Consider the following 22,688-nt stretch of genomic DNA (forward strand, 5'->3'; position numbering starts at 1 on the left):
CAAAAATAGCCATAGTTTTCAAAACTAATTTTTCTTACTCTCTTTAGCAATGATGATATATTTGATTTGGATTTCTTATTTATAAGTGATATATTATGAAATTTTATACTAGAATATCACTTTATTTACTCATCTTTAGCATACTGTCCAATCATATTCGTACTTTTAATTCAGTGCCACGCACCTTGCCGGAAGTAGCAATCGATAACGTACCAAGATGGCTGACGCAGACTTCATGAACCCTGAACAAACCGAAGAAGACCCCGCCGCCGCTTTTCTGGCTAGGGAACAGACCGAATTGGCGGGCCTTGAAGATGATAACTTCGGTGTCGATTCATCAGAGCCAGTGCAACAAAGTAATTCGTTGCATATTGTCTTAAATTATCTGATCTGTTTCATGTTCGGTCGGTATCCGCCCACATTCTGTATGTCGGTTCGGAGCCGGTTGGTTCTGAGCTCGAGGGTACACTAGGACCTTTCATTTCAGAAACATTTATATGATAAACAGTTTGTAGTCCTCAGAATCATGTCGCTTACCCACTACCTTCAATGTATATTATATATATATAGTATATTGGAGACAGGAGAGACTGAACTTGGAGGAAAATAATTCGATATTTATCACAGTTTACCAGAGTTTTCTCTGGCCCTGACATGAGCACCATGTCTGGTGTAGAGCCTGAAAGTACTACTCAATGGAAACGTGGAAAACACCCGTTTAGTCCCATATCAGTGTTTTATTCCATCCACATAGACCCTATGCGCTGCTTTACGCTGGTCAAAAATTCACACTGTTGATCTGCCATTTTTTAAGTGACAGTGCTTAAATATCGCAACTAACCATCCGAAGTGAAATAATGTACCAAAATGACCAGATATCATTTATTGTGCTTTTTTTTCTGACATAGTTTAACCCTTTGCAAAATGTACGGAAGCGCCTCTCGATGCCTTTACCCCTTGCCACATATAAGCTCTGTTGGACAGCCTCGCACCATTCCTGTTTAGGAAATTGTTGTAAATATTGTAAATTCTATTACTTATCTTGACCATGTGTAAGACGCGTTTTAAAGCTCAACATGTTATCAAGTATAAATAAAGACCATTATTGTTATTATTATTATTTCCATGTAAGCGACTCTAGACCCCCTACACGATTTCATTGGGACTCTGGATGCCATTTTGACTATTAATTTTCCCTGCTGCATATATCATAGGACTAAACAGCACACCCTGATTTCAGACTACACCAGACATGGTGCCAGTATAATATATTCTCAATATTCCAGGCGTGTGACATCACGGTATTGCAAAAAGTGTGACATAGGACTATATAGTACCCTTAACATATCACACGACCAATGTCATATCTAATTATGAAATTAAAGAATAACTCATAAAATGGAAGTGCCTGTGCTCTATGTATCACAAAATTGTGAGAGTGAAATAGTTTTGATTTAAAAAATATTTTACAGGTGATAATTTTGACCCATTCACTGGTGGAGCTCCAGAAGACCAAGGTTTAATGGGAAATCAGGTAAATTTTATGGCATGAAACGTCACATATAGACATTTTTATGTCAAATACATATCAACAGCATTGAAACAGACACTTACCACTTATCACAGTGATCATTATTAGTTCTACACCATTATTTTATTTGAATAGAAAAAGAGGTGCAACCTACACACATACAATGCAGTGCAATTTGTATATAAAATTCATAGATTTGTGCATATAAGGTCAAGAGCATGTGTTGAACGCTGCTGCTAAGCATGTCTATAAGACATCTTTACTTAAAGTTACTACTGTTGTATAATTGTGGATACTGTATATGTAATATTGTTTACATGATAGAGGACATTGTTTTTTACATTTACTGGTGTTGAAGCTTTGTTGGTCATTTTCCTAAAATCATGATCATGGCTTTACATGTGGCATTGTTAAAATTAGAAAGTTTATTCTTTGTCTTTGTGTATTGGATCTCCAGATTATTAGTAGTGTACATGATATTGTGGTTTAATTGTTATTGTGTACATATACATGCATGCAAATATTTTGATGTGTTAGATATTTTGGACCAGTTAAATTACATTCAGGTAACTTTTTTAGTTTTTTTGAAAATGTATAAACAGAAAAAATATTACCTTTCAAATTCCACTTTCATTATATTAGATGGTGAGCTATTAAAATCGTCCAGCCTCTGTGGTCCATCAGTCACCTGTCTGTCTTCCGTCTATCCATAAATAATCCTTTTCTCGTTATCACTATTTCTGGAAAAGTACTGATATTTCACAAACTTCATGTGTAGGTTCCACTTGGTCCCTAGTTGTGCCAATTCAATTTATATTTTTGATAAGAAAAACAAAATGGCTGACAGACAGCCATCTTGGATTTTGAAAATTGAAGATTGTTATTGCAATTTCTCGAAAAGTACTGGAGAAATATTCCCCAAACTTCACATGTATGTTTGCTTTGGTCCATAGTTGTGCTATTTCAATTTAGATTTTTGATCAGAAAATAAAATGGATGATCATGACAGATGGCCATCATGGATTTTGAGAATTGAAGTTTGTTATCACAATTTCTTGAAAAGTACTAGGGGATGTTTCTTATAACGTCATGAGTAGGTTCCCCTTGTTCTGTTGTTGTGCCATTTCAAATTAGATTTAAGAGGAAAAGGTGAAAGAAAGGAAAGGTAGAGAGATGATCAGTCTGACATAGACCCAATAAAGATCATTCAGTGATGGGCACTTTTTTTTTTCTTTTTTTTTTGTAATAAACTATATAATGAAGCGTCTATTTTCCTCATATATAAAGAAAAATATTTCATGTCAATACAGTTGTATTAATTTTATGCTGGCTATTCGTGTGTATAAAACATATAATGTGTTCCGTGTTTAAGCTTTGAATTGTGTGCATGATTGAATAATCAATTTTGATGTATGGATGTATATATGTACCACCAAAAACACACTTTCTCTTCAATTAGGAATTTGAAACTACTAATCAACAACAGGAATCTGAGGAAAATCTGGTATGACAGGTTTTAATAATATTTCATTATATGTTTATACTAGAGCAAAAGAATATGCATGAGTTGTATCTAGACCTGTTCCCCACATGTACAGCTGTAGAAAAATACAAATATGGATTCCATCTCTTACCCTCTTACCAACTTTACATCCTTTCAGATTTTATATCTCAATTTGTCTAAATTATGCCCTCTCTCTAAAATCGATGTCTTCCAGTCTATCAGTACGTTTATTATTTAATAAGATATTGAAAGAAATCCAAGTGCTGTCATATGAAACTCCCTATCCCAACGACAACCCCAATTTTGAAAAAGAAAAAGAAATTGACATGTGCAAATTCTAAGAAATTCATAAACATGATCAAACTGATTGTCTCATATTTGACTACTAATTTGTGGACTTTAAAATGAAACAAAAATGCAAAAAAAGGAATCCATAATTGTTCTATAGATGCCTTCCTGTTTAATCACTTTCAAATTGAGGACACCTGTAATGAAAATAAAACCAGGTAACATGCTGCTTGTAGTTCCAGCAATACATGTCATAAAGTGTGCATACATGTACTATGTTCTTAAAGATTAGTTTTCCATTGAACTTATGTCAGTGAGATGATGACTGACGTGTCCTTATTGATCACTTATCCTTATTGTCGACTTCTCCTTGCTGCTGACCTGTCCTTATTGCTTGCTTGTTCTTATTTTACTGACCTCTCCTTATCGATGACCTCTCCTTATCGATGACCTCTCCTTATTGATGACCTCTCCTTATCAATTACCTCTTTTTATTGATGACCTCTCCTTTTCAATGACCTCTTCTTATCAATTACCTCCTTATTGATGACCTCTCCTTATCGATGACCTCTCCTTATTGATGACCTCTCCTTATCGATGACCTCTCCTTATCGATGACCTCTCCTTATTGATGACCTCTCATTATTGATGACCTCTCCTTATCGATGACCTCTCCATATCGATGACCTCTCCATATCGATGACCTCTCCTTATTGATGACTTCCCCTTATTGCTTACCTCTTCGTATATGTACTTCTTCTTAATGCCGACTTCTCATTTCTTTATTCTGTTGAGAACTAAACATATTCTTTATTTTTACTTTCAAAATCCTTAGAGAAATATTCTAATTTCTAATTATTATTCCATGACTACAGAGAAAGATTGAATCATTAGCCTGATATTCCAAAATCCTATATATTCTCTCTGGTCTAATCTGTCATCAGTCATTCAACTTCAAGCAAAATATATGCATGGAAAATAGAAACTCAATTAGCTGTTTTGTTTTAAACTTTTCAATTCCACAATATAGCGGTGTTGGTGGTGATGGTGGTTTATTAAATCAGGACATCCAGTTGACCCTTGACTTTTAGCAATTTCAGAAGTCAAATCACCTTTTCTCAGAAATCTGAAGGGTCAAAACATATGTCAAATAGACATGTCCCTTCAAACCCAAGAGTCAGATCTCAATTTTGGGAGTCAAAAACATACTCTCAAGGGTCTACTGGATGCCCTGTAAATCATTGAGTTTCATTTACAACCATAAGGCATCTTCTGATTAGTTGATACTGTAAATGTTGTTCTATTTATGGTTTAGAATTTTGCGGCTTTACCAAATATTTTCTGGCGAAAATTGCAAAAAAGGTAACTTTTATATTCTTTTTACAATTTTAATTTATTGTACCCTTTATGTAAAGTAATGGAATAAGAACAAACTGAAAATGACAACATTTACAGTATATTTACAGTTTATTTACAGTATATATTTAAACGCACTATCTGGATGCTCTGCATGGCTTGTCAACTTACTTTCATTTATAGTATGAATATGTAGCGGAGTGTAACTTGTTGTAAATGATGACAATGCCCCTGGGTTCGTTTAGGATGATAGGATTTATTAATTCCAAACCACGTTTCTCAAAACCCACGTTCTGAAACATACAAAATAAAACATAATTAATTTCATTCACAAATCATACATCTATCATACACCAATAGATCATGCAATACATATTATATATATAATAAAGAAATGATATTTCCATATAAAGAAATGATATTTCCGACACAAGACTAACACAATAAAATATCACAGAAAATGATGATTACTCGATAATATAAAATCACACACTTACAACACGTATAGTGCATCAATGTTAGAAGGCTAAACATAGTTCGCTTCTTTGATCGTCATATATATACTGCCCAACAGATACTCTGCCTTTAGCTAACACCTTGACAGGGTATGAATTGGCCCCTATATATGTTCTAGTGTAGGGGCCGTGGTGGCCGAGTGGTTAAGGTGTCCCGACACTGACAGTTGCCAGGTACTGACCATAGGCCGGTGGTTTTTCTCCGGGTACTCCGGCTTTCCTCCACCTCCAAAACCTGGCACGTCCTTAAATGACCCTGGCTGTTAATAGGACGTTAACCAAAAACAGACAAACAAAAATCTTCTAGTGTACAATGTCATAGTTAATCACTCAGGCACTTTTATAGCTTTATTACTCGGAAATGCATTAATATTTTAATTTTAAATATAAATCATTCATCATTATGGTACATTCTTGTCGGTACTGTTCCCAAACTATACTAATTTGTCAACATATCAACTTAAAGGGTTTATGGTAATGCACGCAAGATACATGTCATGTCCAAAAATGTAAATACATTTTGTTTAAAGAATGTCACATATAGGTCATTTCTCATTGTATTTAATAGTAGTCGGCTGATGATCAAAAATAATTGAAAAAAAAAAGGGTGTTTAGAGGTGGGGGGGGGGGGGGGGGGGGGGTACTGCCTATTTGTATTATACAGGCTAAATTATATCCTACGTTCACGAGTTCGGCAGATGAAGGTCTAGGTAGTTCAGAGGAGTAGATTTATCAGCCCCAATATTTTGTTTCGGTAAAATAAAGCTCATCCAAATTTTATCACAATGGCACTATAAGTTGGTAATTGTGTTTTCTATGTGGTATTATAAGAAATGAATTTACCTAATATGGAATTTGTATTCTCTTTGGTGATTCTATAAGTTTCTTGCATGTAGAGAACTTCTAGTTTATGTGTGATTTTGATATGCTTTTGGCGCTGTTGAGAGAACAAATTAAGATAAAACACCATTTCAAGGTCACTGAAGAAAGTTGCATATTGTAGTCCTGATGTTGGAGATTCTGTTTTGACATTAAAGCTTTGATATTTCAGGTGGTGGGGGAAACAGGAGGGGGGGTTGTAGACTTTGGTGTTTCTCCTCCCCTCATTGATGCCAAGGAACAAAATGTAAGGAATTTGAAATTTCCATGCACTATGAATTTTCCTGTCTGTAGCCTTTTCCGTAACAGAATTTAACTTCTACCAGAAATAATCGACCTGATTTGTACTAAGAAGGTACTAGTGTATTTTCAGACCTTAAGTCTTTTACAGCTGTATTAACATGCTTCTTAAATAGTTTTATGGAAAAGAAATTTTTCTATATTTAGCTGGAAAATAAATAAAAGCTCTTTTTAAGACAGATCTCTATGGATATTTTCTTTGTCAGATTCTTTTACATATATTTTTTAAATGACAAAAAGAGTTTGCTATGTTTAGCTGGAAGTATATACTCTCTTTCAGATAGATCTCTTCATAAACACTCCTGTCTGATTCTTCCATATCTTTCTAAAGTTTAAAAATAGTTTGCTATGTCTATCTGGAGGTATATTATATACTGTATCTGTTTCAGAAAGGTCTCTTCAAATTTTTTTCCTTTTTTTTTTATTTAACATCTTTCTGAACGTATTGTCAGTAGTGGAAATCATTTTTGACATGAAAAGTTCACTGATAATGGCTGTGATATATCACTACATAGAAATTGTAAAAAAAAAAAAAAAAAAAAAAGCGATAATATATAAGTAAAGCAAGAAAATACAAATAAAATAGCATTTGGGTATACTATTTATGAATACAGTGTGTATATCTTAAATTAATTCTTGACAGATTTATGAATACTAACATTGGTGTATGTCATTATCAGTGTGGCAGATCAAAAGATGAGGGAAAGCCCATTAAGGTACAACAGTCACACAGATATTGTGTTGGTGTTTTTTAGAGTTGGTTGTCTCCCTTGAGTCCCCTCTGTCATATTGTCATTCTGCTGGTTTTGTGTGCAAGCATACCGAGTCTAACAGCGTTTGATTGAAATTTAGACCAAGAATTCCCATGATGCACAGGTGTTCATGATTCACAAAATTTTATTAACACCTCGGACTCTGAGAGTAATATTTCAACTCTTCTTTGAAAAATAAATTTGAAAAAAATAAATAAATAAATAAAAACAAGTCCACTAACTTGTATATTTTCATATTTGTGTAGGCCCATTTTGAATTTTTTTCCTTATTTCCATTCTGAATTACTTACATAAGGACAGAATATGCTATTTTGTGGTAGTCACCAGCTACTACAAGCACATCTTGCATCAAATGATCCTGGTTGTTCATGAGGAGATAAACTCATCAATTGTATACATTCTGATATGAACTCATCATACATGACACAAAGAGTATCTATTCATCTCTATCATTATTCAGTTCGAGAATGTTCGACACTTCTGCCTTTGAATGATTAGACAACATGTTTTTATTGATCAGAGATTACATCCTCACAGAGTTTGTTCACCTTTTCCCCCTCATAAATGAAATGTTCACCCCAAAGCTTACATACATGTTATATACAGTAAACCTCATTGAAGTGCCATGGTTTGTCAATATATTGAGGGATGTGATTTAAAGGAATTGAAAAACATCGACAAAATAATGATAAAGGAAGCTTGGACCATTAGAGGTATTGTAATAATTGCAATCGAGTGCACAGGTATAAGTCCAAATTTATGATTTAATTAAATTTAAATTATTTATGAATGTGCAAGCATCTATAACCAATTTGAAAAACAAATTTTTACCCGTACCTGTGCTTGGAAATTCTGTAAAAGGTGTTTTTTTCTATCATTACAATTTTCGCTGCATATCTGAAAAATGAAGCAAAAAAGATATTTTTTGCAGGAATTGTAAAACATTTAACCATTTTCTCAAAAATGTTCACTTTCAAGTTTTTCTGTTTTTCGCACTTTCATTCTTTATTGAAATGGCAAAAAATAGAACACAGCTTTTACAGTAAAAGTGAGAGACAGATAAAGGAAGGCATTATATTGAGGTTTAACCATATATAGCTAACTTCCACTTGACAAGAGACAAGATTTAGCACTAACATGTAGTAATTACATCAGTCATACATTGTTATCAAAATCTTGAGCCATTTTCCTGAAACCACTCATGCTTAATTTCAAATTATGTGCTTCAACAGTCTTTTCAATGTTTTAATGCTTACAATGAATTAAAAAGTGATTATCTAGCAAATAAGCTTGAAAATGTTTTTTCGGCAAAACGTTTCAATTAAGCAGTCACAACAGTGTACTTACAAAATATGAAATATTTATATCATTATATTCAACCTAATTAGTGTACCTGCTTTTTTCAGGCAAAGAGGACGGATGTGCTAATTGAAACATTTAAAAAGTTCCTTACCTCACTGATCTGTAATATAATGTTTAGTCTTTTAACCAAAGACTGTTTTCTCTGCATTAGGTACACGTACTTGTAAATAAAAACAAAACTTCTTTGTTTTACCCAAATTTCACACAGAAGTTTTCCTCTGTACATGCGTTCGTTAGGAGCACCCCTTTTGTGTTTTTATAAATACACAGTGGGCTTATCAGATTAAGTTTTTTATTTTAGTTTATAATTACTGGTAGAGTTTGATTATGAAAGTTGTTTTATTTCCACAGGCCCTTGTCTAATCTAATGACAATCTTGTGATACTTTTCAGGGGGAAATATAGATAGTTAAATGGATGTTGCTAATTATAACAATGACCTGTGTTTCAGTATAAAAGAGTTACTCATTGAGAAACCAGTTGGATACATTTCTTATTTTCAGTGATATAATTCAAACTTGGTAAATATATTCATGACTTCATTAAAGAATTAATTACTGCATAATGAATTGATGCATGTTAAAAATTTCTTAACTTTATGAATTGCTATTTGTAATTAATTGGTTAATTCTAGAAATTTAATTATTGGATGATATTTGAAATTTAAATTAAATTTATGATATATTATAGAAATATTGATTAATCAAAGTTTATAGGTAATTGAATGGAAAATCAAATGTGCACAAGCTTAATTCTGCTTTAAGGGAAGATAATAACCATTCATTGCTTTGTAAGTTCGTATTGTTATTTTCAGTAATTTACTGCAGTTATCAGCTGTCGTAGTGTTACAAAAACGTTTATAAAACATTTTTTACAGATACAGGCAATCAAAAACTGTGACAATTCAGAAATTGCTATTTCTGGACTGCTTGGTATATCAGAAATTCTGAGGAATATATATATATGATAATGATATAGCATTTGAGCTTTTACACCCACAGCCCAACTTAGTAAAGTGTTTAGTTATCACTTTGTACATGCAGTCGGTCATTGGTCATAACTTTGTTTACACAATATCTGGGGTCATATTCTCACGGTTGTATAACATGACACCAATAAAGTATACATCTGATTAGATTTTGGTGGTCATCGGTCAAGTTTAAAGGTCAAACTTGACCACTTTCCTGAACAGATCTTGTTCATATTTACACCATAGCATTATACAATCTAGGTTTACAGCAGATTAGATCTTGATGGTTGATCAGCCAAGGTTAAAGGTCACGCTTGACCACTTCTCAAATGAAAAAAAAGGTTGTGTTCCAATTATCTTATGAACCCGAGTTATTTTATTGATGAAGAGGTTGGGGTATAAATGTAAGTCTGAACCCCAGATCGCTTTACCTTTGTAGAGAAAACTGGTTTGTAATGTCACTTGTCTTCTCAGAAAGACAAGTTAATGACTCTCTGGCCTCGAAGCCAGACAATATGAAGGAAATACTTGTGTATGTACGGTTAGGGAGTTGGAATTCAGAGCAAAGTTTAGACCTTGGGAGAAGGGGAGATAACTCCCAATATTCACTAAACTTTCTATTTGTAGCTTTTCTTGTGGTTAACTTGTAGTTCTGTTCAAATGTTTCATCCTGGTTTCATGACAATGCTATTGTGTATATAAGTTTAAAAAAAAAAGAGGAAGATAACCATGAATTGGAATTGTCTGCTTAGGATGGCTGCCTGGCATGAAAACATTAGCAATATCATGACCTATAGCTCAATATTGAGATTATTGACTTGTCCGAGTAAGATTTGTTTTGATGAGAATTCTGATTGCCTGGTTCCATGATCTCTCAAAAAAATTATAGGTCTGTACAATTTATACCTGTATCCGTCTGGATTTCGTGTGTTTAGGTCTCCTCTTCAGGCGTCACCCAGGCTTGTCTTGGTCGTAATACAAGTGTTTTCATATTGGTTGGAATGTTGGCCTCATAGCATGAGGTGGTAACACCTTTATTTTCAGACATGTCTAGATTCCAATACAGCAGTAGGTAGCCTATTCATACTGACTGGTGCTGTAGGTTTGTTGTGATATCCATATGAGTATCATAACCCAATTGTTGGTTTTGTTAATGTTTAAACTTGTCTTGACAAAATGGTGGCCCATGGATGGCCTTTACAATTACTGCCTCTCAAATCTAGTTTTAAGTATGTTTAGTAAAACTAGGGAAATTGCTTAATATATATATATATATAAATTATATATATGTAAGTTCAGTAACTTTTGTCCAATCACTTTCAAGAAAATAAAATATGTTGAAACTTAACTGAACCGTAACATATAATTCTGATGATAAGCTGAATATAAGATGTGAGATTTTATGATGTTTTGAACAAGCAAAAAATAAGATGTAAGATTTTCTGATGTTTAGAACAAGCAAAGTGTTTGATATTTTAAGAACTACCTGGTACAAAAAGATATAGTTATTTCACTATTGCTTGAATATATCTGATCAATAATGTACAACTTTAAATTTAAGCATATTTCATAGTAAGCATATTGGAAGTAAACATTGAACTGTAAAAAGTTTTGTTGAAATATTAGATTAAGTATTTATACTTGGTGTTTGTTTTCCTTTCAGACTAATGGGCCGTCTGATATGTACAGTATAATCGCTCAACAGGATCACGAGAGGTCAGAACCTGAAAAGATCCGAATCTGGCGAGAGGAACAAGTTTTAAAATTAGAGGCAAAAGGTAAGAATCTTAAGAACTTTAAGATGAAAATATTTAGTTCTTTATTGATTCTACGTGCGCGTAATTGGATGGGGGGGGGGGGGTGTTATTCTTGAGTTTTACGAAACAGACAATACCTTATAGCAGAATATTCCAGATGAAGATATCTATTCATTATCATATATTAAGCTTTAACATCCCTTGACTATTCCTGTAAATTTGTAAACCATGCCAGCTGTTCTTTAGAACAGAGAAAGTGTGTTCCACCATTTATGTTCAAATGGAACTGTGTTCTATTTATAGACACAGGTGATTTCCCAGATCATATCATATATTGTTGTCTTTTAATTTACTAGCTTTCTGTTGTTAATGACATTCAGTCAAAGGTAGGGGCGCCCTTATTAGGTCATGCACGGTATATAATATTATACACAGCCAACAGTGTATTCAGTGCCTGTCATTAAAAATATATCTAATTAACATTAAAAAAATGTTAGGGAATAAAATTCAAAGTGTTTGGTTTAAAGACTGAACATTATATTGGCAGATCAGTGAGGAGAGGAATATTTTATATTTTGTATTGCAATTATTTCACGCTTCCTGTTTTCCTGAAAAAAATTGGGGATGCTCTAATAGGGACAGATACACTCTCCTGTTAAATACAGTTTGTATGTAAAATAAAAAATGTTTTTCTCTCATCAGACAAAGAAGAGGAGAAAAAACAGGAAGAAATGAGGGATGGAGCGAAGAAGGAGCTTGACGACTGGTATAAACACAACCAAGAGCAGTTAGAGAAAACTAAGGAAAACAACCGGTGAGTACTGTTGTCATGGTTACTACACATATCTGTGTCATGTTTCAGTAACAAGGTTTTTTTGTCGAATCATTTTCACGACAAAATTTTAAATGTATCATTTTTTTGCAATATTATTCCCTCTGTGAAATGAGAACTCTTTTAAAACAGCAATATTTACAATTATATATGTACAAATTTATTATAGGTAAGCACATTTAGATTTTTAGAGAAATAGAAAAATAGTTATCACATGGCAATGCAATGTCCAGTAAAAACCCTTGTAGGCCCATCAGATCTTGTCTTCTTGTGATTCAAAGGTTCAAAATTACCATAATTTGAATAAACATACAAGTATTATTTTTGTTATTTTAAGATGAGAAATTGACATATAAATTTCAAGAAAATCAAAAGTTATAAATTTTTCATAAGTTTGTTGAGAAATGATTTAAAGGTAGGTAGTAGGAGTACCAGTTGATATTTATGTCTGTCTATCCCCCACAAGCCGAGGAAACATGTGAGTATGACCTATGATGTTAGCCGGTAGTATATCAGACCAGTGTTCAATATTGTATTTACCATATTGTCTTAGTTAACAGAGCTCGTACTCACAATGACCTAGTTACTGGGTATAGTACCAGAAAATGGTACTCGTACAGTACTGGAAACTATTTTTGTTTTCAGAACTTGGAAATTGTACTTGTTAGAACCTAGTCGCTGTCAGTTCTCAAAAAATGTACTGACTGCCTAGTCGTCAATACTCGAAATTGTACCGACTGCCTGGTCATCAATACTCAAAATTATACCGACTGCCTAGTCATCTATACTCAAAATTGTACCGACTGCCTAGTCATCTATACTCAAAATTCTACTCTACACAGTTAAAAACTGTCAGTGCTGAAAAATTGTACTCGTAATGATTTTGGACTCATATTGGCCTAGATGTCAGAACTTAAAAACTGTAGCCATAGATCAAAGGAAAATTGTACTGATACTCAGATAGTATACTTGAAAATTGTGCCTGTAATCGCGTAGTTGCTGTCTAGACTCAAAGTTGTGCTTGTCAATACTTGGTATTTGAAAATTGTACTCATAGAGTCCTAGCTAGTCATGATCATAGTCAATACTTGAAAGCGTATATTACTTGAAAGTGTCAGCCCTGAAACATTAATGTACTCACAATAATTTATAGTCACTATACTACTGGTAGAAACATGAAAATAGAATTTGCAATGATGAATTCGAAGTCATAGGCATTATAGCTGAAAACAGTTTTACACAAGAACCTAGTTGTTTTTATTAACTGAAAAATTGTATTTGCTTCACTCAAGCCACTGGCAATGCTTGGAAATTGTATTTACAAAGGCATATATAGTGTATTAGAAAAAGAAAACAAATTGTATTTGCTTCAACCAAGACATTGATGTTATTCAGTACAAAATGTAATTATTTTTACAAAAGCATATAGTATATATGAAAATTGTACTCGAAATGACCATGTCGCAGGAAAAACATTAAATTGTACTACAGCTATAACAAATGGATGGAAGCATGCTTATGTTGGAGAAAATTAAACCATAGCACTCAGAGAGAACCTACACGGTCAGACAAGTGACATATAGCTACACAGTCAGACAGGTGGCCTACACGGTCAGACAAGTGACCCACACGGTCAGAAAAGTGACCCACACGGTCAGACAAGTGACCCACACCGTCAGACAAGTGACCCACACCGTCAGACAAGTGACTTACGAGGTCAGACAAGTGACCTACACCGTCAGACAAGTGACCTACATGGTCAGACAAGTGTCCTACACGGTCAGACAAGTGACCTACACCGTCAGACAAGTGACCTACACCGTCAGACAAGTTAACTACACTAGTACTGTCAGACAAGTGACCTACACTGTCAGACAAGTGACCCCATACATTTTCCTGTCCGGGGAATCACACCCGTTCATTTAAACTATAGGCCAGTGAGTTAAACTACAATTTTGCTATATGACCATCAACAAATCGATTTTGTAGTTTTATCAGGAAATAGCAAAACAATATATACACTATATATACTCCCAACACAGGCCACTGAGGTGACTGTTGACACTCGGAAGTTGTTTCCTCCAAGTTTTATTATTAAGTGTTGTACATGTTACATGTCAAGGGTGTTCAATACAATATTCTCCTTAAGTGAAAAGGAAAGTATTGTACTGGCTAGCGAAGTTGTGCTATTACTTGAAAAGTTTAGTGTTCTCTTCAGGTATACTGAAATATCTTTGCCCTTTTGGTAGGAAATCAAGACTTATTAACAGTATATACATGTTATCTGCTGTGCTATATTCTGTGTGTCAAATTATACATACACAGTGGAAATTTATTTTTTTGTGATGATTGTTGAATGTGATGTAATGAATATTTTATTTACATCAAATAGAGTTGTTGCCCTTGTTTTTACACATGGTTTAATTGTTTGTCGCCCTTTTAAAAGTTTGTAATTTTAATTTGTCCTTGTCACAAGATTCACCCGGAGGTAATGTTTTTAGCACAAACTTGGTTTCTTTTCCAATGAGTTTTTTTAAACCTGGTTGCTGCCTCATTTCTTATTTCTTGAAAAATATATTTAGTGTTTGAGAAAAAAAAAGGACTTTGAATAGTAAAAAAAATTACAACAGGTTCTCACACATTTTCAGGAACAAATGTTTCACCGATATTTACAGTATTTGTACGTAATTATTTTTTGGAAAAAAGGCATTCCAATAATGAAGAAAGATGACATAGCATGCAAAATGATATGTTCGATTGAAAAAAAAATATTTGTGTGAAAGCTAATACAGAAGTAATTTGGATTTGTATTGAAACAAAGATTATTTCTAAAATTTGACAAGGTTTATTTCTTCAATATATTTTAAATGTCTTTTTCCCCCTTTTTCAAAAACATAGTTTGTTTTTAGACAATTTGTGTGAACCCATACCTAAGATAGATCTGTATAAAAAGGTGTAAGCTGTTCCCCCTGAAGCTTCTGGTTGCAGGTTCCAAAGCAAATGGTGGAGGGACCCATTGCTAGAAAAAAGGGGTGTCAGGGTTACAGGAATCTGCTGTTTATCTAAGGGAAAAGTTATTAACAAATTTTAGCTGTTCAAAATGAAGGTCTTTTGGTCTGACATTGCTTGATTAAAAACAGAATATGATATGCTCAAAATTAACAGCTGTCCATGCTGTAGTGATTATGTCCTTTGCAAGACACTTTTCCCCCAAAGCTCTGAATAACATGCGATGGGCCTCCTACATATTGTACAGTGTGGTAGCCACAAGCTACTACAAAGGGACCCTCACCTTAAAATGACCCTGGCTGTTCATGTGGTGATCTTAAAAGCCTTGAAAAAATATAGAGTTATATAAAGACTATTGAAAAAGTACAGACAGAATAAGATCGTGTTTTCCAGAAGAGTAAATTTCTTCTGTTGTTTTATGATGGCATCCGGCATGTAGATCAAATCCAGGTTGTGTCATATCTGCAAAATAATATCGCTCAAGGAGAATTTTTTCCAATGTTGATCACGATGTCAACCATGAAACTTAAAAGCTTCAGATCTGTAAAACAAGACGTTCACACGTCACGATGTTGACAATGAAACTTAAAAGCTTCAAATCTGTACAACAAGACTTAAGATTTGGGGAGTAAGACCGAGCATGGGTTTATTATTGAGTTAGTTGCATGTTTTACCAATGTATGTTGTATATATGTGTAAAAATCTATGGTTTTGGGATCAGATATGTATCTGAAAAGAAAAGAAAAAAAGGTGTTTGTTATGTACATACTCGGATGTAATGGTTGCAACAGCTTTGTGATGGCTCTAGATCTGGGCAGCTTCTGCTGTGTAATAATCTAGACAATCGTATATGAATTTATGTAATAAAATCTAGTTGTGAAATGACATTGTACATACAATATTTATCCTGTAATAAGTCCAGGGGACTGTTAGGGTGTTGGCTAATTGTAGGACAATGACAGATCATTGCTATTGCATTAGCTGAACTGCTGTTTAGACACAAGTATTTGGCATTTACGAAGCTCGGCTTATTGATAGATAAATATATATTATTTTGAGCAAATGGACCTTGTTTATATTGAGGGGTTAAAGGTCCAGCAATTTTAATTTTTCACTTTTTAAGTTTGGTATAAATTATTACATATTTCAGATACTACAAAATTTTTCAATTCAACGATATAGGAAAAATGATTATCTGAAATTGCCCTTTTTTAAATAAAAGTGTTGTATTTTTAGCTCACCTGCCCGAAGGGCAAGTGAGCTTATGCCGTGGCGCGGCGTCCGTCGTCCGTCCGTCGTCCGTCCGGCCGTCCGGCCGTCCGTCCGGCGTCAACTTTCCATTCAAGCAACTTCTTCTCAATAACCAAAAGGCCTAGAGACCTAATATTGGGCCTGTAGCATGCTGGGGTGAAGGGCTACCAAGTTTGTTCAAATGAATGACCTTGACCTTCATTCAAGGTCACAGGAGTCAAAAAGGCTAAAATCTTCAAACGACTTCTTCTCAACAACCAACAGTCCCAGGGAGTTGATATTGGGTCTGTAGCATGCTGGGGTAAAGGGCTACCAAGTTTGTTCAAATGAATGACCTTGACTTTCATTCAAGGTCACAGGAGTCAAAAAGGCTAAAAATAAATTAGACGACTTCTTCTAAATAGCCAAAAGACCCAGGGACTTGATATTGGGTCTGTAGCATGCTGGGGTGAAGGGCTACCAAGTTTGTTCAAATGAATGACCTTGACCTTCATTCAAGGTCACAGGAGTCAAAAAGGCTAAAATCTTTAAACGACTTCTTCTCAATAACCAAGAGTCCCAGGGACTTGATATTGGGTCTGTAGCATGCTGGGGTGAAGGGCTACCAAGTTTGTTCAAATGAATGACCTTGACTTTCATTCAAGGTCACAGGAGTCAAAAAGGCTAAAATCTTTAAACGACTTCTTCTCAATAACCAACAGTCCCAGGGAGTTGATATTGGGTCTGTAGCATGCTCGGGTGAAGGGCTACCAAGTTTGTTCAAATGAATGACCTTGACTTTCATTCAAGGTCACAGGGGTCAAAAAGGCTAAAATCTTTAAACGACTTCTTCTCAATAACCAAGAGTCCCAGGGAGTTGATATTGGGTCTGTAGCATGCTGGGGTGAAGGGCTACCAAGTTTGTTCAAATGAATGACCTTGACCGTCATTCAAGGTCACAGGAGTCAAAAAGGCTAAAATCTTTAAACGACTTCTTCTCAATAACCAAGAGTCCCAGAGGCCTAATATTAGGCCTGTAGCATGCTGGGGTGAAGGGCTCCCAAGTTTGTTCAAATGAATGACCTTGACTTTCATTCAAGGTCACAGGAGTCAAAAAGGCTAAAATCTTTAAACAACTTCTTCTCAATAACCAAGAGTCCCAGGGAGTTGATATTGGGTCTGTAGCATGCTGGGGTGAAGGGCTACCAAGTTTGTTCAAATGAATGACCTTGACTTTCATTCAAGGTCACAGGAGTCAAAAAGGCTAAAATCTTTAAACGACTTCTTCTCAATAACCAAGAGTCCCAGAGACCTAATATTTGGCCTGTAGCATGCTGGCGTGAAGGGCTACCAAGTTTGTTCAAATGAATGACCTTGACTTTCATTCAAGGTCACAGGAGTCAAAAAGGCTAAAATCTTTAAACGACTTCTTCTCAATAACCAAGAGTCCCAGAGAGTTGATATTGGGTCTGTAGCATGCTGGGGTAAAGGGCTACCAAGTTTGTTCAAATGAATGACCTTGACCTTCATTCAAGGTCACAGGGGTCAAAAAGGCTAAAATCTTTAAACAACTTCTTCTCAATAACCAAGAGTCCCAGGGAGTTGATATTGGGTCTGTAGCATGCTGGGGTGAAGGGCTACCAAGTTTGTTCAAATGAATGACCTTGACCTTCATTCAAGGTCACGTCGATCAAGTATGCTTAAATCTTTAAATGACTTTTAGTGAAAAGCCAAAGTGCAGAGAGACATTATATTGGTCCTGTAGCATGCTTTCAAATAACTGCAGGATCCATATATGAAAAGATCACTGCATTGCAGGTGAGCGATTTGGGCCCATTGGGCCCTTGTTGTTTAATAGGTCTCTCAAGAGACTGTTATAAGCATTAACAGTGTACTTTGAATCAAGATACTGCTTACAGGCTTTTTAAACACTAACAAGTTATTTAAATAATTGCTTAAGAAAGTATAATATCCAAGTATAATGTATTTGGGAATTCCTCAAGCTTAATGAAGGCCCCATTAGCGGAAAATGTGAATTCTTACCAAAGTGCAGAAAAATATGACACACTTAGTGAATTTAAGATATTTAGTACAAATAACGGTAAGCATATTTGAGGCACAAGGAATGGTATATATATAATGTCTATAATATTAAAAATACGTTAGTCTACCATGTGGATTGCAGATTTATACGGTGAAAGATATGTTCATAAATATTTGATAAATTTTTGTTTTGCAGATCATTCCAATTCTTTGTTTCATAGCTGAAACTGAATAAGTCGAGAATTTTTTTTTCTTGTTTTCAGTTTCTTAACATCTTGATGGTGGAAAATGGTTGTATATATTTGCTACAAGTGGTAAATTTGTTGTCAAAAAAAAAAAAAAAAAAATTTTGAAAGTACATGTAAATACATTTTTCATCAGTTATGTGGTAAATATTGACCCCATGTGATTAATGATATGATGTGTATATGGCATAAATCATGTTCTGTCTACTTCAGGGCGGCTGAGGAAGCCTTCGTGAAGGATCGAGACGAGACACAGCCAGGAGGGGAGTGGGAAAAAATCTGCAGACTCTGCGAATTCAACCCCAAAAATTCGAAAAATACAAAAGATGTGTCTAGATTGAGAGGAATTTTGCTTCAGCTTAAACAAACACCTCTCGTCCGCTAGTCAACTTGTCCAATACAAAAAAAAACAAGTTTAGAACAACTAACATTTACATTTTATGTAAGAGATTTGGTGATGTGTACTGAATGCAAGACCTTGTTATAGATACGATTTTTAACATTTACCAAACTCTCAATATTCATCACAACAAGAATCGAGAATATTATTTATCAAAGGATTTCTGTCATTTACACTTATTTTATAGGACGATGTGAAGAAAATTTGTTTATGAAGTCTTTCTGTGAGTGAGATTATTGTAGATCTTAAAATGACTTAAGTGTTCAGTTTTAGGTTAAATGCACTTGGTGTTGTGATAGAAGCTAGGTATTAGTATATGTACAGAGAATTTTAAAACAAAATACAAAGTTATTCTGTCAGCAGTCAACAAACTGCTTGACCTCATTTGGTGATTTCTAGGGAGATGTGTTACATAACATTATATAATGATGGCAAGGATTCATATAAGAGTTACTTCCCTTTATAATTCAGAATCAGAATTTTTTAATGTGGTTTATAAGTTCGAAACTCTTATAGGTATATAAGGTAGCATATGCCCTTAAACCTGACACAATATTTCAGTTAAACTTTCCAAATATAGTTAAAAAGACAAATGAGTGAAACTATACATTCCACTTTTGAAATGCATCCACTTTTCAAAGGAATTCATTCATACTTTCAGCAGAAAAATTATTCAAGTTACCAGACAAGGAATTTTCAGGGTTTGTGAAAATTAAAAAATAAAAGCTGTTTGATTTGAGTGAGAAATGTGGGGCTTGTCAAGGGGATTTTTTAGTGTGAAATATGGGGCTCCTTAAGGGGATTTTCTTAAGACTATGTAGCATATAATTGTTGTGCGTTACATGTGAAACGATCATTGAGTCATTCATTGGATGTTTGCTATTATAGGAAAAGAGGTTTGTAAAAATATTTATGTTCCATTATACGTATGTGGATTACTCCATTTACTGTAATTAAAAATACAGGAAAAAAATTTTGCTTTGTTATCAATTATCAATTTAACATTCAGCAAAATGCTGATTAACATTTTCATGTCAAGGGGCCAATTGTCCTGTTAATATTTGATGAAATGTTCTTTGGGGAAATACAATTAAGGAATTCTGTTAAACATGTATTTGGCATGCGACATAATTTTTCAATTAAATATTAACCAGGAAGCGCAGTCATGGTATTTGGTCGATATGTTCATGGGATGGAGTCCTTAAAATTTTGCAAAATGAAATTATCTACATGGCTCAAGGTCACACTGGTCAAATTTATTAAAATATCTTCTGGTTAATCAATAAGACTGGAAGCATGATATTTGGTTGATAAGCCCAACAAAGAAAGATTGTAAAGAAGAATGTCCTAGACCCATTTTTGTGTTAAAAGCAGGCCATATATAGGTATCACTATGTCGGGTTCCGTGTCATCTGCACAGTTTTCCGTGTGATAACTATAGTTCCCTTGGGCCGATCAAACTCCAACTTCAGGCATATCTTCCTTACCAAAAGTGCTTGCTTGGGATTACTTTCCAGGTCCGAAGTACAAAGGTCAAGGTCACCGTTACTAAAAATAGAAAATTTGTTTCCATGGAGTAACTGAAGTTCCTTTGGGCTGATCAAATTCACACTTCATGAAGATCTTCCTTACCTAATGTGGTTGCTTGGGATTGTTTTTAAAGTCCAAAGGTCTAAGGTCAAGGTCACTGTTACTAAAAATAGAAATTTTTTGTTAGAGTGCAATAACTCAGTTGCCTTTTTTTCAAACTTGGAGGCCTAAAATAAAGTTTTATTAAATGAATGGCAGAGAATCATCAATCAAGTAAATACAAGTTTCTCAAAATTGCAAAGGTGTAACGAGGAACTGAGTGTAACAACATATCAAGATTGAGATCTATCCTTTCAGTACTTCTCAAGAAATGGCAAATGTGACAACTTCTCAACATATAGCAAATGTGACAACTTCTCAACAAATAGCAAATGTGACAAACTTCAACCTTCAAAGTCCGACATGGCCACATGTTGGCCATTTTGTTTCCCCAATCAGACTCAAAATTGAATGGACCCAACTAGAGACAAAGATGGACCTTTACATCAAGTTTGAGAAGTATCCTTCCAGCACTTCTCAAGAAATTGCAATAAAAAGGACACTACAAAAAGCACAATTTGAATATCCATCTGATGGTTAAGGAGTAATTCCATACAAGAGTCACCTGAAACTTAATCTAGAACACTGTACAGGTCAGGAAGAACAGGGCTAACAAAAATGTAAATACAAAAACATTTCTCATCCAATTTGTCCTTGACCTTTATTTGAACAAACTTCTTAGCTCTTCATCCCAGCCTGCTACTAGCCTCATCGAGAGCCTGAGCTGTTTTGTTATTGAGAAGTTGTTTAAAACATTTTTAGTAAGGCAAAGTCATTCATTCGAACAAACTTTGTTGCCTTTCACCTCAGCATGCTACTGGCCCAATATCAGGTCTCTTGGTGATCAAGAAGTTTTAATGACCTTGAAAACAGATAAAGGTCATTCATTTGAACGAATTCACATCATGCTAGCTACTGGCCCAATATCATGACCCTGGGTCTTTTTTTTATATAAAGATTTGAACACGGTTGACTCCTGTGACATTGAGAGTAGGTCGGAGTAATTCATTTGAAGAAACTCATTTGTCTGTCATCCCATCATCCCAGCAAGCATGCTACTGGCCAAACCAGGTCTATCGGTTTAGGGGAAGTCAAAAATGTGATTTGTTTATGGATGGACAATTGACGGACAGATGTACATGTACAATGAAAGACAAAACGTAATAAGTCGCATGAGATCAGTTGACCTTGCAACTTTGCCTGTAGGGGAAGCGGTGTGAAGATTGAATTTCATTTGTCCCAATGGAATGAAACAAAAGTTACTGAGCAGAAATTAATTTTCTATTTATAGTAATTGTGACCTTGATATTTGGACCTAAAACGCAATTCTGAATAAGAAAGCAGTGTGCTTGTTTGATTGGTCCACTTCAACTTGCATCATTGCCCAGATATCGTGATGTGGGATGTTGGCGTAACAATTTCTATGACCTTTGGCCAGCAGCATTAATGAAGAGGCCAAATCATGACGAGTACCGGTATGTCCAAGTGTTTTGTCATACTATATTGGGATGAAAGGATTAATATCAAGTGATCCTCTTTCAAGGTCGCAGGCAAAACAAGTTACATTCTTGTGTCATAAAATCAAGCGAATGACCGTCCCAATGAACTTTCAAAGACTGATAATCCGAAATTGATCAAATGTTGATTTTGTGACAGTGTCATCGGATGCCGCTGGGATTTTAACTGCTTTCAAAGCATGGCACTGTCAAAATATAACCCTGGACTTCTTGGTTATTTGGGAGTTGTATACAATTTTTAACACATCTGACCTTGAAAATGCATCAAGGTAACTAATTTAGACATCTTCAGATTCTACCTTGAAAGTTAATCAAGGTAATCAATTTGCACAAACTTTGCAGCCATTCATCCAAGCATACTATCAAATATCCTGACCCTGGGCGTTTTGGTTATTAAGAAGTCTATAATGTAAATTAAATGTATCTACAACTCGTGACGGACACAAGGCGTTTGCAATAGGTCCTAAAATGGTAACAGGTGTTTCATCCTCCTGCAGTATTTAGAACATCACTGTACTGTGTTCTACATCAAACAAAACAAACAAGTCA

At 34.6% G+C, this 22,688-nt stretch overlaps 1 protein-coding gene across 7 annotated transcripts; it reads left to right on the plus strand.

The window, feature by feature from the left end:
* Positions 1 to 174: 174 nt before the first annotated feature.
* Positions 175 to 19,966, plus strand: LOC117316179 (clathrin light chain A-like). Of its 7 annotated transcripts, XM_033870689.1 has the most exons (9): positions 175 to 356; positions 1,473 to 1,534; positions 2,991 to 3,035; positions 6,246 to 6,320; positions 7,054 to 7,089; positions 11,141 to 11,255; positions 11,937 to 12,048; positions 12,533 to 12,544; positions 18,807 to 19,966. In XM_033870689.1, the coding sequence occupies exons 1-9, from the start codon at positions 218 to 220 to the stop codon at positions 18,976 to 18,978; spliced, it is 768 nt and encodes a 255-aa protein (XP_033726580.1). In that variant the 5' UTR covers positions 175 to 217; the 3' UTR covers positions 18,979 to 19,966. The 7 variants fall into 7 exon arrangements, with proteins under 7 accessions (XP_033726580.1, XP_033726581.1, XP_033726582.1 ...); XM_033870690.1 differs by lacking the exon at positions 12,533 to 12,544; XM_033870691.1 differs by lacking the exon at positions 7,054 to 7,089.
* The last annotated feature ends 2,722 nt before the right edge of the window (positions 19,967 to 22,688 follow it).

This window comes from Pecten maximus, chromosome 18 (genome assembly GCF_902652985.1).
Source record: "Pecten maximus chromosome 18, xPecMax1.1, whole genome shotgun sequence".
NCBI lineage: Eukaryota > Metazoa > Mollusca > Bivalvia > Pectinida > Pectinidae > Pecten > Pecten maximus.

Excerpts from the sequence above, each read along its gene's own strand:
- LOC117316179 (XM_033870689.1), top strand. The coding sequence starts at position 218 with ATGGCTGACGCAGACTTCATGAACCCTGAACAAACCGAAGAAGACCCC. Across the intron at positions 1,535-2,990 it reads AAGGTTTAATGGGAAATCAG|GAATTTGAAACTACTAATCA; the intron begins GTAAATTTTATG and ends CTCTTCAATTAG. Across the intron at positions 6,321-7,053 it reads TTGATGCCAAGGAACAAAAT|TGTGGCAGATCAAAAGATGA; the intron begins GTAAGGAATTTG and ends TGTCATTATCAG.